Source organism: Hippoglossus stenolepis, chromosome 23 (genome assembly GCF_022539355.2).
Source record: "Hippoglossus stenolepis isolate QCI-W04-F060 chromosome 23, HSTE1.2, whole genome shotgun sequence".
In the NCBI taxonomy this organism is placed as follows: Eukaryota; Metazoa; Chordata; class Actinopteri; order Pleuronectiformes; family Pleuronectidae; genus Hippoglossus; species Hippoglossus stenolepis.
This window is the reverse complement of record NC_061505.1, coordinates 12,157,203-12,171,480: the sequence shown is the minus strand read 5'-3', so window position 1 is coordinate 12,171,480 and position 14,278 is coordinate 12,157,203. Positions and strand designations below refer to the sequence as shown.

The 14,278-nt window shown below is 42.3% G+C and overlaps 1 protein-coding gene across 3 annotated transcripts in view; it reads right to left on the bottom strand.

The window, feature by feature from the left end:
* dock11 (dedicator of cytokinesis 11) overlaps window positions 1–13,716 on the bottom strand; it is a 56,916-nt gene extending 43,200 nt beyond the window's left edge. For 2 of the 3 annotated variants that reach the window (XM_035148496.2, XM_035148497.2), the window contains exons 1-8: window positions 13,402–13,715; window positions 7,596–7,712; window positions 6,316–6,405; window positions 5,470–5,552; window positions 4,931–4,997; window positions 3,280–3,375; window positions 1,941–2,075; window positions 966–1,149 (exon numbers count right to left, since the gene is read on the bottom strand). In XM_035148496.2, coding sequence (XP_035004387.1) covers window positions 966–1,149; window positions 1,941–2,075; window positions 3,280–3,375; window positions 4,931–4,997; window positions 5,470–5,552; window positions 6,316–6,405; window positions 7,596–7,712; window positions 13,402–13,506 — 877 coding nt within the window. In that variant the 5' untranslated portion in view covers window positions 13,507–13,715. Of the gene's footprint in view, window positions 1–965; window positions 1,150–1,940; window positions 2,076–3,279; window positions 3,376–4,930; window positions 4,998–5,469; window positions 5,553–6,315; window positions 6,406–7,595; window positions 7,713–13,401 lie in introns of all 3 variants that reach the window. The other variant, XM_035148498.2, reaches the window with a different exon arrangement.
* Window positions 13,717–14,278: the final 562 nt, after the last annotated feature.

Here is a 14,278-nt window from a genome sequence, read left to right as displayed (position 1 = left end):
GCTAGATCTATTGGGTTTCACTGGAATTCTCTACAGAGAGCATATTATAATGATTTAAGAAAAAAGATGGTCCACACATGCTAATAAGAAACATGCAAACTGCAGAGAACTGAGAGCATTCTTTCAAAAATCTTGAGTCTTGAGTTATTTACCTTTGCTTCTGCGCAGGTCTTTCTGATAATTTATATTTGATCATCAAGTATATCTCTTCTGCCTGTCTACTGACAGCAACTATAGTGTTAACATTACTAACTAAAGTGTTCAGGGTTTCTACAAGTTTCAACAAGTCAAATTTTAGACTTATTAAAACTTTTTTAAGACCACAACGAATGGAATTTAAGACCTATGTCAAGTACAACAGATATGAAGGAATGTCAGAGTCCCAGAATTACTTTGACATCCCCATAACTGCAGATAAGGTTAAGAAGTGTAGTAGAGAATAACCCTGGAAACACCACGTAATCTCACACTCTAAAGGCAGAGACAGTAGGTATATGAAGTCTTTCCCACAGCCAGATAAAAGTGTACAGATAAAAGTGTACTGTGATAAATTATGACAAGGTGTTGTTTGCTGTTTTATTAGCGCATGCTAATATCTGTATCGTTGAGAAACAAATACAACACACATTACAAACTATTCAAAAACAATTCTCTTAAAAAAAAAAAAGACCCTAAAGAAGCCCTCGTGTTAGTGAGTAATGTTGAGCCTAATTTCTGCCTCTGCATCGCCATAATATGGAAGCCATTAACATGGGGCCCAGACTCTATGGACCTCCACTGCCAGTAGAGGGATTAATGTAACTCTCTGTACCATTACAAGAGGCTTAGACATGTTTTTATTTTCTTAGCTAACTGACTGTAAACTTTTCAACAAGACTGTATGTAATGGGTTGACTCAAATAGGATGTGGGTATGTGCAATTCCCAAGAATGTTAGTTTTCAGATGTAGGTACAACGCAACTCACCCATGGCGCAGTCCAGTGACTCTGCCCCGTTCCTCCTGTCCTGGCCTGCCTCGGTGCTGCTTTGAAGAGCCTGCTTCAGCGTCACCACCCACTCCTCCATCTCTGCCTCGCTGTCTGCAGCCAGGAAGTGGCTGTAGCGGTCTTGCATCTTCAGTTCGAAGCCATTGCGCCGCATCTTTGGACTCTGAAGGATGTGATAGAACATTTTAGATCTAAATTTGGACAGTCAGCTTTCTTCATAAAGGGGTGTCAGCTCTGGAACTCATTACCAAGTGATAGTAAAGTAAGGTTAAGGGATAAAAGCAGAGCAGAGATACGTTAAAGTGCGTCTGCTCATTTAAATAAAAATTAAATCCAATTTGATTCACAAGAACAGATTTTTGACCTGGTCCTTTGCTGCATATCTTCTCCACCCTCCCCCCTTTTCACACTTAAACATTGACCATTCAATAGAGGCTTAAATGCCCCAAAATAAATGTAAAATGAATAATAGACCCAGATGATGTAGGGATTTGAAAGTAATTCATGGGAAATTAGATTGAAATAAACAGGGGGCCATTGTTATTCATCCAGCACTGGACAGGTGTAAAATCTGGTCTGCATGTCAAACACAAGCTTTCATATTAAACCCGAGTCCCCTCACTCTGCACAGTCGTCTCCGGAGTGCATTCATCAAACTGAAAGCTTCCTGGCAGCCCAGTCAGTCAGCACAGACGTGAATGACGCACCAGCCTGTGCCATGAGCCAGCAGCAGCAACTCCTCAATTACTGCTAATACTGGACTATTCTGTTTAAGTCAATGGAATGCAGTAATTCTCCTCAGTCAAATCACATAAAAGCTCCTGGAGCGTGGTGAGACTAGGAAACATGCAGACCTTCACGAGGGCGGGAGCTGATGCCAAGAGGGGGAAGCTCACAGTGGGCACAGAGGAAAGTACACTGAGGAGTCTTTCAAATAAAACAAACCCGGCATACCTGGACAACATCAATGCACGAGTCGAGGTAGATGGAGCCTTTGGTTTCTTTGCAGTTCTTCTCATCCTTGTAGGAGTTGAGGATGTAGGAGCCGTCTGGGAGCTGAGACAAGTAGAAGAACCTCCTTTTGAATACCTGCAAGGCACAGCGATGTAGAGCAAGTCAGGGAGATTCAAAATCCTTGCAGTTTGTTCATTACAGGGAAATGCAGTATTTTAGCATCATAAAGTACATTAATTCCAGAGAAATGCAGTATTTTAGCTTCTAAACACATCTTATATCACTAAGTGTATGTTGCTCCACTAATTTTACATTCCTGACGCTGCTGTGACTGATGCATCTGCAGCCACACGGTAACATAAGATCGCAGTAACCCCCACGCACTTTCATTTTTTACACACATATTTTACAGAAACACAAAAACACATAAATGAGGACACAGGACTCTTCAGTTCTTACAAAATACTTTATTTGATTTGCTTTGATTTTGCGTTTGTTGGAAGTACATTAGTCGAATTCGCAGCACTCGTGTGCACTTACATTTTGTAGATTCTACATTATGTTGAGTTTCTGTTTTACCAGTAGTGTGGCGGATTCCTTACTTCTGCAGCCAGGAGCATGTGGCCAGGATTTGGCAAAAGGATGCACCACAAGAAGCAATGCTATTAAATACAGGAAGTGCCAATGAGGCTGTACCAAATGACCACCAAATGAAGGGGTGAATCTGGGTTATTTAGTTCAGATATAATGTGTATTTCTCGAGATTTAACTTTGATCTACATAGTTTTTTTGTTTATTATTGTTTATGTGTTTTACTTTGCCACCCTTTGTTTGTACGTAGGTTAATCAGTAAGTCAGTAGAGCTAAAGGCAGACAGACAGACAGACAGACAGACAGACAGACAGATGTTTTTGTTCTTCTAATTGTTGGGATAATTAAAGCTCTAATTTCCAAAATCCATGAATTCCCGTCCAGTCACTCACACTATATTTTTTTAACAGTGTAAATTACTGTATTTATGTTAATGTCTCTTTCCTTGTTTTATATTTACAACACTGCTTGCACTCTATTCACTCTTAATTTTACGGGATTTTTCGGATTTTTTTCTAAAGCCCTCTGACAAATGCTGTTTATCATTGTACAACACACATGTGAATGTTGAAGATAGTGCAGCTGTCCGCACCGATTATAATATTCTTGATTAAAATACACACAGTATGATTGGATATAAGATGAGAGAGTATTGTTTGCCATGTCGTAAAGCCTACATGTTGTTGTTGTTTCATTTGTTGCTATTATGCTGTATGAATGACAGGCAGGAGGTCTGGTGGTGACTCACCTTCATGGAGACCGACAGGCTGCTGTTGATGTTGGCTTTCTGTAGCCAGCCCTGCTTCATGATGCCTCCCCTCTGGGAGCACAGAGACGCTGTGTCCTGACAAACACAAACAAATAAGAGAAATCAATCAAGGCAGACATTATTATGCAGGTTCATTCAGGTTAATGCTTAATATATTAATGTGAGAACTCCCACTCTACTTATAGACAGTCTCAAAAGCTTAATGTTATTGAGACTTTTTACAGTATTTTGTGCCATGACACAGATTTTAAGAAAGAATCACTGATCATATCATATATATCTAAACTTTTTCCTTTATTTGAAAATGACAGAAAACGCAGGAAGAGATGAGAGGAGTGAGCGTCCAGCAGCCGGGAATCGAACCAGGGACCTGCTGCTTGAGGGCATGTATACCTCTGTGGTACATGCTTTAATCAATTGGTGCCCAAAAAACAGGAAATCAACTCTTAATACGCACTGTCCTGCATTATCAGAGGATTTCTTTGGTTTCACATAAAGCAGCGTAATTGAGCCTCTGTCTTTTAACTGATCATCAGCACCAAGGAAAACATTCATCACAAGGGATTGGTCTGTTAGTGAGCACTCTCATATGCGCACACACACATGCACAGATATCTTCGTTGTGTAATGAGGGCTAATTAACTTTATGTAAGCTTGGAGCATTACACCCATACCATGGCACTGAGAGAGAAAGGTTGAGGTGGGAGGAGGTGTGTAGGTGTGTGTGTGTGTGTGTGTGTGTGTTTGTTCTCTGCCTGTCACTCTTCCTCACTCATTCTCTGTCTCTCTCTCTCTTCCTCTCTCTATCTCCAGGCTTCATCCTCTAATCTAATTGGCTGTTGTTTCTCCTCCTGCAGCTGGCTCATATCTATCCTTCCCTCGGACACAATGTCAGAGACAGTGGACGTCCCCCACCACCTCGCCCCACCCTGTCTCATATGTATTAAGTCTTGTCACCTAATGTCCCTGATTGTTATTATTGATTTATTGTGACGGCCAGCCGAGGGTCAGAAAGGGTTTAGGATCATAGAAAAAAACACACTTTTACTGACAGACACTTTCCAGACACTGTCCTATCATTTCAATATGTTCAACTGGACCTGCCCTTTCAGACAGACACGTTCATACAGAGGTAATGTAACAACAGCATGGACCATTGTAGGAAGTAACAGAGCTGTGTCCTTGCCCTTCCCATCCTGGGAACAGAGCAACATTTATTTTCCTTCAATTAAACCCATTTCTCTTTCTAACTTTATCCACATCCAGCCAGAGGGTAGGGGGAGGAGGATCGATGAGAGCTATTTATAGGATGTATAAGGCTTCTGGTTTCACAGCCCTGCTCTCTTGGGGTCACGCTGCTGTGTGGACGACAGACCATAAGTCACTTGGACACGATTGAGTTACATTTTCAGTGCATGTCCACTCTGCTGTGCGAATATTTCCAGGACATTCAGACCAATTTGTGTCTTATCTCCGTGATTCAAAACAATCACACAAGGTAATTTCGGAGCAGGGTTTAATAGCACATCACTGAAAGCTGTGCATACATGCATGGTGCAATTGGGCCTGTGAATCTTCCTGCAAGCGATCAGTGTCTGCGATTTAACGACGCTCAGGGCCCTCCACTCACCTCGTCTTTGGCGTCTTCATCGATCTCAAACACGTGAGCTGGCAGCTTGTCTGTCTTCAGGCCTTTGCTTTGAAAAGATGGTGAGAGAGAGTCGGTAGTCAATAAATCAGCTCCCTGTCTACTGTGCTGACCCGATGATGAGGACAGATAAAGCACTCTTTAATATTGTACTATCTATCTATCTAGATATATACCATATACAATATGATATGAATATATAACAGGTGAATTTCATAACAAGAGGCATACATGTGGAATAATATAATACAATATAATTGGTATGTGCATGTGCAAGAGGACACTAAAGTGAAAAATGACATTTTCATTAAAAAAGAATGCAAGTAGTTATGATATGGAAAAATGTGCAGCATTTATTTTGCATTTGTAATGGTGTTGTAGAGTCTGACAGCAGCGGGGATGCATGTAACATATTGGACGGTTAAATGCTCCAATGTTGTTCTGCAAACATGTAAATTCTCCACATATCCAAACTGTATTTCTTTTTTTTTTTCTTATCTTCCTCTCCTTATCTTCCTTACCTTGGCAACATGCGGAAGTCACCAGAGAAGGCCTCATATTTGTAGTTGATTACGTGCCAGTCAGTGTTGTACATCTTGATGCACTGCCAAACACAGAGAGCTGGATTAGGAGCAGCGGACACACTGAATTACAAGAACTATACCACGCCAGAAAACTACAGAAACAGAAACTTTGCATGGTTCCCTGTTTTTGGATCAAACTCAAGCTTAATATCATCCACTTAAGAACTGGAAAGCAGCAGAAGAAATATTCCCTCCTGCCGTGACTCCTCTTTATTACTCCTCAAGATGGTTTTCGATGTACATATTACTTTGTTCAGCATGAAATTGCGAGCAGACATTCTCAGTTAGGTCAAATGAATGCATCTTTGTTGAAGTGATGCTGAGTAAGCCAAGGTCTGTATTAACAACTCCCTATGACAGTTGTTTCCATGCTCTACCACGGTCATGAACACAGATTAGAGCCTGGCACAGCAGCAGCAGAGTGTATCCACAACATGCCAGGCAAGTCTGTTTTTCATTGCCAATACAATATATCATAAGGACAGCATGAGTTCATGATAGGCCAGTGTTTCTTTGAGCGCTTTGAGTGACCAAAACATGTGATGAGAGCGAAATGAAGGCTGTTGTGGCATCATCAAGAAATCATCTCTTAGGAGTTTAAATTAATTAAATGTCTAATGTCTAACTATCAAAAGGAAGTTTAAGTCATATCATTTAGTAGATTTGATGCCAGCAGTGAATACTTCCGCTTCTTTCACTGCTAACCCTCTCTTTTTAGTTTCAGAAAGGACTGAACTTTATTGCCAAAAATGTACAAAAGCGGGGACGTCTGTGTTTTAGTACCTCTTTGGCAAATAGGCTCCTGGCCTCCCGCTCAGCATTCTGGGGCACCGAGGGAACAACCGTCCTCCTCTGGCGGGAGAGCTGGGACTCCTGCATAGCACACACACACACACAGAGTGAGACACACACACACACATGGGCAGATGCAGACTTGTGTAGCTACTTGTAAACGTTGTAAGCACAGCACGAAACCCCCCCAAAAAACCACAGGCAAAGACAAAGCGAGAAACAGACGGCAGCGACAAATGAGTGTGAACAGATTCTCTACGGACGAGAGGAGAAAAAAAAAACTAGACACGGAGCTAAACAAAACCACATGTGTCAGGCAGCACCGATAAATACAGAACAGAGGTACCTTGCTGGGTTGTGTTTGACTGCTCAACCTCTAAAGAAGTGAGTGTGTTGGGGATGAACAGTGATTAATGATGGGAAACCTTGATGTTTATGTGATATTCTTTTACAGCTCTTTGTTCCTGTTTACTGTGAAGATGGTTGTACAGGTTTCTATGGTATAAGATTAGTACTGGAACTTCAACTCAGAGGCGGATTTCTGAGGTGAATTGTGATGCAGGAGATACATGCACATGCTGTATATCTGTTTGACACGATTAACTGACATTTATGCCGTTTATGTGAATAATTTAAGTGATGTATTAAGTTGATTGTTACTTGCGTATTACTTTAGTGCATTTCCGCCTATTACGATATGGTCCAAAATTATATCAAGATAAACATTTTCATATCAGTAAGCAGATAATCGATAATCATCACGATTAAATGTCAAATGATTATTTCTTTTAAGTTTAAAGACTTTGGCTCCTGAGTGAAGGTTTTGGTTTTAAATTCTGGGTTCTATCAATTATCTCCTCATCCGGTTTGCACATTACATAAGCAATGTATCTATATATATGTATATTGAACCTTTGTTGTATTGCTATTGATGAAAATGATATTGAGATAATTATATAATAAAAGTAAAGAGCCACAAGGAGGGCACAATAACTTTTTGTGACATTGCGTCATCGCATTAAAAATGTGTGTGATGACGATTATGTCACAGCTTTCCCTGATCTTAGTTTGCTAAGTGGGCTTAAATTTTGACTGAACAGCAAAAAGCAAATGAGAAATTCAATCTTGCATCTCATCCAGGCAAGTAAAACTCTGAAGTTCTAAATAAACAGTAGCTTTTGAATTCCCCTGACTCGTGACTTCATGCTGATGACGGAGGCTGAGTCAGTTCCAGAGGACACAGTGGATGATGATGTGGGTCGGCGGCTCACCGAGACATCGTCCACCGGGCAGAGCAGCAGGTCTCTGTTGGGGTCACTGTGCATCTGGGCCTTTCTCTGAAACACCACATTCTCATAGTCCAGCGGCTCGATAATCTTTGGCTGCTCCTGAGGGAGGGAAGAGAGTAAGAATATAAAAAACATGTCGTTTCAAATAAACATCTTCTTGATCTCATATCCTTGATAGTTTTACCTTGGCTGTGTATAAGCCATTTGAAAGCAGTTAACAAACCCTCACAACTTTTCACCAACCGTGTAATAACAGCAAAGCCGCAAGAGATCAGAGAGGCTACTGCAAAGTTCAGACGGCTGTCATGGTGCAGGGAAATCGTTGCTCAGAGAATTGTGGGTGGATGAAAAAAAAAAGCAACTGAGAGGAAATGTGTGGGCAAATGCAGAAAGGCCAAAGAAGGTGAGAACATCAAAAAATAGACAAATTATGTGTCGTTAAATGAAGATCATCTTCTTTTTAGAGGCATCTATCTACTAATTCCACAAAGAACTTTCTGTCTGTCAGTTTTTATGTCAAACCGTTCATTTGATCAACTTCACACGTGGAATAACTCTGAAGTGGCTCTTGGGCATTAACACAGGCCGAGGGAACAGCCCATTCCTAACAGGCAGGTTTAGAAATGGCATTGCACTGGTTTATAAAAATGTTACAATACTCAACAGATATGTCACATGAAAGTCCTGAGCTACATCTTCCTGTTTTCAGTTTCATAGAGAAGTGGATCATATGAAATCTGCCTCTGTTATGTTTAAAAATTGCAAAAAAAACGTCCCTTCTACAACTAGGTCAAGATGTGATAACAAACACAGCCCTAAACCACTTGCAGAGGTTCGGAATTAATTTCCAAGAAAGTGCCACTTTAAGCTCGAGCTAAGCAGAGAAGACGGGTGATGAATAGCTTAGCCAATAAGCCTTGGCAAAGCAGCCACCAGGCCGTTTGGGCCCGAGCAGAGGAAATCAGGCTGTATATCAGCCTCTGTGCCACATCAGTGAGCCGCTGCCACCGGGTCAGCAGGCAGTAAATGCACATGTACGAGGAGAGACTCTGACTGCGCCCTACAGCTGGGAAAATATGAGAGAGTGATTTTCTACCTCGTGCTCCGTCAACTTTCCATTGAACTGTCGAGCAGCTGAGATCCAGAGCTGTGTTTTCCAGCTGAGTGAAATAGTCAGCAGTAAAGCTATGCAGCAGTCTGGCTTTTCTTTTTTACTGCTTGTTGGTCTCCCCTGCTATCTACTGCCTTCAATCTAAAACTACCACTGGGTATGTTTACAGTGTGCATTGTTATTCTGGGTACAGGAAGCCTTTCTGAGATATCTAGTCAGTTAGCGAGCTGGATATTTAAAAGCCTCTTCCTAAGTAACCCAGTAAATTTATATTGATTTCAAGAAATATGAAAACATATTTTATTCTTACTAAAAGTAACGAGTTCCAACATGAACACCCAGTTTTTTTGCCAATAGACTCTGGCTCTAAATGACGTCAAAAGTGCAAGATGGCAGCATCTGTAACTGGGATATTCTGCCTTCATTTCTGTCCAATGGGTGGAGACACGTCATCAATCTTTTTAATGGTCTTGTGAAATAATAAGAAAATATGTTGTTGTTTTTTCTCCACAAACATTATCTTTATATCTGCTTATTATGTTGGGATGTTAATGTTATAGAGGTTTAAAACATGTTTTTGTATTTCACACTGTACAATAAGATGTTTCTACTAAGTGAAACATTCAAACCCAAGACGGGCAAGTTCTTTCTCAAATTTGAGTCCGACCTGTTTCATATCTCTGGAACCGTTCTCTCTCGTAACTTAAAAATAAATAATTTTGCGGATTTGAACAATCTTTGGCAGCACAAGATCAATTCAGGGATGTTTAAGGGGTTAACAAATCCTCCTTGAATAAAAGACTGCAGGGGAAAAAAGTTTTCCCTTTCCATGTTCTCTAACCAGGAATTTGGTGCTGTCATTAAAGCCAGTTACACGAGTGTTCTCTCCAAATCTTTCCGCCAGACACTGACTATCTTGGCTGTCCACATAAACCAACAAAAAACCACACGTGTCTCCCATTTTTTTGAACCACTAATCAAAATAAAAACTACCTAAACAACCCCAACACTACTTGTGATATTTGTGTATATGTCAATTCTTCTGCATTATCAATCGTTTTTACACACATACCCCACTACACAACAACCAGCAGCCTGAGCAGCAGCAACACACAACACCTACAAGTCTGTTGAAAGCATTACATGTGGCCGAGCCGCGGCTGCACCCGGAGCAGCAGCTCTGCTTCCTGTCATGTGCAACACGGCTCAACCGCGGCTCTACATGTCAGGGGCGCCCACTCAGCAGCACACAGTGGCTCGGCGACAACACTGATCACATTACAGAGAGAGGGAGGGCGAGAGAGGAAGCAAGTGAAGAGAGAAGGAAAGACGGATGAGAAAAAGTTCTGCTTTTTACAGAAGAGGAAAGAAGCTTAAGAATTACGAACAGGCAGCTGTGAGGCCACAGTCTCACTCATTGAGAAATGTAAAGAAGCTAAAACCCTGAGGACATGGCCTAACACTTGGGGCGAAACAGTGTGATGCATGCAATCAAGGCACTTTCCCATCTTGCTTGTGTCATAATCTCCTATTATATGCTTTGCGCGTTCTCCTCTCAGCTATCAACCTGACTGAGGAGAACACTCAAACAATCACACACCAAAGTACGACTCCCGGTCTGCCTTCGGGGAACCATGACAACGACGATGATGTTAGCGAAGGTGCATTGCCAGACGTCTGTGTCCCATTTCGGTTCTGCAGATGTAAGGCTTTCAAGGCTCCAAAACAACCAGGTGGATTTTATCATGTTGGCTAGAGAGGCTTACGCTAAACACAATGGATGAGTTCTCACACACACACACACACACACACACACACACACACACACACACACACACACACACACACACACACACACACACACACACACACACACACACACACACACACACACACACACTGGCATGCAAGCTACATACAGTATGAAGGAATTGTCCCACAGCTGACCCCAGTAAGTGCTCCAATCTGTGTGTGTGTTTTGTGTCTTATGACACACAGCTGCTCCTTCAAGGGATGAAAAACGGCCTAGTTAGCTTTTTTATTCTTATATTACTCCCTGTCTATAAGAAATTTCCTATACACAAAAAGAGCTTCTTGCTAAAGCAAAAAACTAAATCTACAAATAATCCCAAATATGTTATTACATATGCTATTACGATTTTGGTTCAAATATTGTGGCTGATAATCCCAATTTCAAGCATATTAATGGGATTTTAACTTCTAGAGTGTTGAGCTATATTTATATTGTATACCATACTTGCCTATATACTTATAATAGTCTATATATGTATATATATATATGTATGCATTTATGTCAATATCTTTTTATCCATAATGCACAAATACATCCTCGTTCAATCATCCTGTGCCAAGGATGGCAATATTTCTGTCTGTAGTGAAAAGGTGTATTATGTACATATTCTCTGTATTTTCATTAAATTTTGATACTTTCACGTGTTCTCTTGTCTCTTCTCATTCTGACTATCTGCTGCTGTAACAAGGGAATTTCCCCGGGTTGGGATCAATAAAGTTTATCTTATCTCATATTTTGCATATCTTATCTTTAAGAGAGCTCATCTGCTGATTAGTTTCTTGATTAACTGATTCATGCTTTGGTCGATTAATCCAGATGTTCAGTTTACAATCATATAAGGTCAAATAAAATCATCTAATTCTACAAGCTTGAAAAGCTGGAGTCAGTAAGTTTGACTTTTTTTTGCTGAAAATGGCACGGTATGATATCATAAAATGAGTTGCCCATTAACTCCCTGTTGGTTGACAAACTGATTAATTGCCCTTTTCATTTTGTGTACCTGTGTCATCAGATAACATGTCACCCTTAATTATGTTTAACACCACCAGGGACACTATAGTAAGAATCAACATAGTTGTATTACTACAGTAAATAACCACCAAGGAGGTTATGTTTTCACCCCCGTCCGTTCATATGTTTGTTTGTAAGCAAGATTACGCAAAAACTGCTGCAACCATTACCACTAAATTTGGTGGAAGGATGTGGTATGGGTCAGGGGAAAAGAGATACATCTTTGGTGCTAGTTGTTTATTACATCAGGCCTTTCACAGGATGGATCCTTTTCCTCAATGAGATGAGGGCTATACGTTTCTCTCCCATGCCCAACATCCAGTTGGATATCTAAATTGACCATTAACCACAGACAAGGCAGCGGACTTGAAAACGATTATTCAACAAGTCCAGTAACATCAGCTGATGGAAACTCCAATAAGGCCACTCAACACTAAACAGCCGAGGGGGTGCCTTACATCATACAAACTCTTTCTGCTTGGAAACATGAAGATTCACGGAGAAATCTAAAAACAGACACGGAAAGGGAGATTTCGAAATAGGAGTGACTTTATAGGGATGAAGAACACACAAACACACATTGAGGGAAGCATGGTCACAGCATGCCTGAGGGAATCCCCATGTGAGAGGAACACGCTCCATGCAACCCTCCACAAAACAGCGTTTGTTCTCGGTTACCAAGCCAACCGCTCCCTCCTTTAAAATGAGCTGCCAAAACCTGCGACAAAACACAACAAGACGCATGGCTACAAACACAAAACACACACACACACACACACACACACACACACACACACACACACACACACACACACACACACACACACACACACACACACACTCCCACCTCTGTTGCAGTGATCAGAACCTTATCACAAGATTACTATGCTGGGAAACTCTTTGCGTCACAGTCCTCAAGATGCTCATCATAAGACTGCAGACTGAAACCCAAGGGAACAATCGTTTGTCTCTTACAAAAAGGCATCCGGCTGCACTCTCTGAGGGGCCCAGGATGTGTGGGTTTTTTTTGGGGGCTTGAGTATGCAGTTTTGTCATTGACACATTAAGAGTATTTGTATTTGAGCTGTCAGAGGGTTTGAGTTAAACCATGAAGAAGACAAGGCATCAGGAGGCGTGCGTGCACTTTGCAATGACATCAAGCATGCACACATGCACACACACACACATGCTGTATCAGCAGGATCCTAAATGCTACTCATCTCAAGCCACTGCGCCTAATCCCCTTCTCATTATTGCAGTCTGCACCAGCACCGCTATTCAATCCAAGTGAAGGAAGAATAAAAAACTGTCTTTTTTGCACCATCAACCCACATCAGTTATGGAGCCCTTCCTTTGCTCAATGTGGCCACTCTGCTCCGATAATAAGGCCAGGGCTGGGGGGAAGCCACGCTGCAGCCGTCCAACTGGCACTGCTCCTCATCCGCCAGCACACAAAAGAAAAGAAAAAGCGTGTGTCCCTGCACGCAATGTCCCACAATCTTCCAATGCTGCGAATTCAGACCAACCGAGCCCACACTGAGCCAAACACAGGACGGCGGCGTTTCCCCTGCGTGTAAAGAGACTGTTCCACGCGTCCGGAGGCTGAGGCAGCGCACCGCCGTAGCTGCGGCTGCTGCTGCGGGGCTACCGCTGCTGGAGGTGGCCGGGAGATACCCGGTGAATGAAAACTGGGGGACAGAAGGGAAAAGAGTGGGGTAAACACAGAGGTGCAGAGAGGAGCGGGAGAATGCGCGTGCTTCCCCTTGAGAGACAGAGGAGAGGAGAGGGGGGGGGTAGCGGGCTAACCCGTTAGTGATTATCCCGGTCGGTTAGCAATGAGCGCACAGACTCACCACCGGGTCCACGGAGCTCCTCACCGCCTCCGACACGCTCTGCCGGACCTCCGCGGCCGTCCCGGGCTTGCTCAGCCTCTTCGTGAATTTCCGCACCTCCGACATAGCGTCTGCCTCCGGTTAAGAGTCCTCTGTGCGTGTGCGTGTGCGCGTGTGTGTGTGAGTCCCGGTGTGAATACGAGCATGCCGCGGCACCGGTCGGGCGGAGCGGCGGCTGCTGTGACAGCCAGATGCGGGCTGATGTGGAGCAGCCAGCGGTTCACTCGTCGCGAGGCGGGGCTGCTGCTGCTGATGAGAGGAGAGCAGAGAGGGTCTAAGCACAGCGAGAGGCTTCACTCCCACCCCCTTCCGTTTCTCCTCGGCCAGGCGGAGTTAACAAAGATCGTCTACGAATGGAAGACCACGCCTCTTCTTTTTTCCACAATATTTTCATTTTTCGTATTTGTCACAACAGCTGTTGTCTTTTAGATTTTTTTTTTCACCTCTAAAAGAGCTGAACATTTTAATGGGGGAAAGCGATTGTAAGTATGCAGGAGTTGTTGGCGACTGAATAAAAGGCAGAAATAAAATTCACGCCTGTATTAAAGAAATAGATTTTATCAAAAATCTGGTTTGCTTTGTCTTTAGAAATTTCGATGTCACGTTAAAAACACAAGAAACTTCTTCTTCAAAGTTCTTCTCTGAAATTTTGACACTTAATTGATCAGAAGTGAAATGAATCAAAAGTGAGATCATTGATTATCTGAGTCTCTGTCCTGGTGGATTCTAAATCTAGTTCCTCAGATTTGAATCTGAGGACGATGAAACACTGACAAGGTCTGAAATAAAACAGTTTCACTGAGAGAAGACACTGATTGACCACAACATGGTCTGATGC